Source organism: Aphelocoma coerulescens, chromosome 10 (assembly GCF_041296385.1).
Source record: "Aphelocoma coerulescens isolate FSJ_1873_10779 chromosome 10, UR_Acoe_1.0, whole genome shotgun sequence".
Taxonomy (NCBI): Eukaryota; Metazoa; Chordata; class Aves; order Passeriformes; family Corvidae; genus Aphelocoma; species Aphelocoma coerulescens.
This window is the reverse complement of record NC_091024.1, coordinates 19,660,044-19,662,384: the sequence shown is the minus strand read 5'-3', so window position 1 is coordinate 19,662,384 and position 2,341 is coordinate 19,660,044. Positions and strand designations below refer to the sequence as shown.

The 2,341-nt window shown below is 57.2% G+C and overlaps 1 protein-coding gene across 2 annotated transcripts in view; it reads left to right on the top strand.

Annotated features, from left to right (window-relative positions):
• Window positions 1–2,063, top strand: part of PML (PML nuclear body scaffold) — a 9,230-nt gene extending 7,167 nt beyond the window's left edge. The window contains exons 6-7 of one of the 2 annotated variants that reach the window (XM_069026038.1): window positions 1–135; window positions 1,500–2,063. The exon at window positions 1–135 is cut by the window's left edge and continues 58 nt beyond it. In XM_069026038.1, the coding sequence (XP_068882139.1) occupies window positions 1–135; window positions 1,500–1,588 (224 nt within the window). In that variant the 3' untranslated portion in view covers window positions 1,589–2,063. Of the gene's footprint in view, window positions 136–1,407 lie in introns of both variants that reach the window. The other variant, XM_069026037.1, reaches the window with a different exon arrangement.
• Window positions 2,064–2,341: the final 278 nt, after the last annotated feature.

Sequence of the window (2,341 nt, the reverse complement as noted above, 5' to 3'; positions counted from 1 at the left end):
AGATCTCTCCCAAAATCCTGAAGCTGGAATGTGACCATGTGCCGGGCCCCAGCCATCTCGAATCCCACTGGGAATTCCAGAGGGAGCCCCGCGCCTCCACGTCGCGGCACAACTGCAGCCGCGCCGAGGACACAGGTGGGGAGCGGGAATGGCGGCATCCTCGTTATCCCGGCTTTTCCTCGTCCCATGGGATCTTTCCCCACTGTGTCCCCAGTAGGGGAATCTTGGCCAAAGATGTGGATGCTCCGGATCCATGGGGTGAGGGATCCATGGGGTGAAGGATCCATGGGGTACAGGATCCATGGGGTGAAGGATCCATGTGAAGAATCCATGGGGTGAGGGATCCATGGGATGAAGGATCCATGGGGTACAGGATCCATGGGATGAAGGATCCATGTGAAGCATCCATGGGATGAGGGCTCCATGGGGTGCAGGATCCATGGGATGAAGGATCCATGGGTGCAGGATCCATGGGATGGAGGATCCATGTGAAGGATCCATGGGGTGAGGGATCCATGGGTGCAGGATCCATGGGATGAAGGATCCATGGGTGCAGGATCCATGGGATGGAGGATCCATGGGTGCAGGATCTATGGGATGAAGGATCCACGTGAAGGATCCATGGGATGAAGGATCCATGTGAAGGATCCATGGGGTGAGGGATCCATGGGGTGAAGGATCCATGGGGTACAGGATCCATGGGATGAAGGATCCATGTGAAGCATCCATGGGATGAAGGCTCCATGGGGTGCAGGATCCATGGGGTGCAGGATCCATGTGAAGGATCCGTGGGATGAAGGATCCATGGGGTGAAGGATCCATGTGAAGGATCCATGGGGTGAAGGATCCATGGAATGAAGGATCCATGGGATGAAGGATCCATGGGGTGCAGGATCCATGGGATGAAGGATCCATGTGAAGGATCCGTGGGATGAAGGATCCATGGGGTGAAGGATCCATGGGGTGCAGGATCCATGGGGTGGAGGATCCATGGAGTGAGGGATCCATGGGGTGAGGGATCCATGGGGTGCAGGGATCCATGTGAAGGATCCATGGGATGAAGGATCCATGTGAAGGATCCGTGGGATGAAGGATCCATGGGGTGCAGGATCCATGGGGTGCAGGATCCATGGGGTGAGGGATCCATGGGGTGCAGGGATCCATGTGAAGGATCCATGGGATGAAGGATCCATGTGAAGGATCCATGGAATGAAGGATCCATGGGATGAAGGATCCATGGGTGCAGAATCCATGTGAAGGATCCATGGGGTGAAGGATCCATGGAATGAAGGATCCATGTGAAGGATCCATGGGATGAAGGATCCATGTGAAGGATCCATGGAATGAAGGATCCATGGAATGAAGGATCCATGGAATGAAGGATCCATGACGTCCCCACCATTGCAGGGGTTGCTCCCACCGAGCTCTGGGTGGTTCCCGGTGCGAATCCTGGCAATGTTGATCCCGTGGGATGCCCAATCCCAGGATTTCCCTTGCAGAGAGCAGCAGCATCATCATCTCCAGCTCGGACGACAGCGACGAGGACACCGTGGTGGTGGCGGTGACACCGGGGTCACCACCCTGCTGATTCCCGCATCCCAGAATTCCCATCCGGAGCTCGGGGCCGAGCCTGCCCCATTCCCAGACATCCACTTGGGATTCCCTCTTCTTCTTCCCAAATTTCCTCCTGAAGCGGGCATTCCGGAGCGGCCCCAGATCCCACCGGGATCCGCTTGGAGCTGGGATTCCTCCCCTTTGAGGCTCGCGGTGTTCCCCGGAATGCGGCTCTGCTCTTTGATCCCAAAATGGAATTTGGGATGGAATGTGCCGGCGGATCCTGTTCCGGAGCCTCCCCCACAGGGGACATTTCCCCTTTGGATCAGATTGGGGAGATGATCCCGAGCGATCCCATCGCCACCGGGAGCGGGGAATTCCTTCGGGAACGAGCACGGCTGCTTTGGGGTTGGGATTGGGGTCGGTTTTCCAGGGGAACGAGGGATTCAAATCCCGGGGGGTTTTTTTAATGTGGAATCTCCCTTCAATAAACCCATTCCCAGAGAAAATCCCGACCCTGCCGCCACTTCCTCCCTCGTTCCTTCCCGTCCTGCTTTTCCTGGCTCTCCCCATCCATCCCTAACAGAGGGGAAAACCGGGAATGTCGGGGTAAAACCCGTCCCCGCTCCCTGCTCCTGGCACGGATCCCGGGAATGGGACGGGACAAATCCCGGAGAGATCCCAGGGATGAAATTCCCACTTCCAACCCCATTCCCACCACTCCGGGGCTGCGGAGAGCCGGGAGAGAGGGAAAGGGACGCCCCATTTCCCAGGAAAAGGGGGTGGG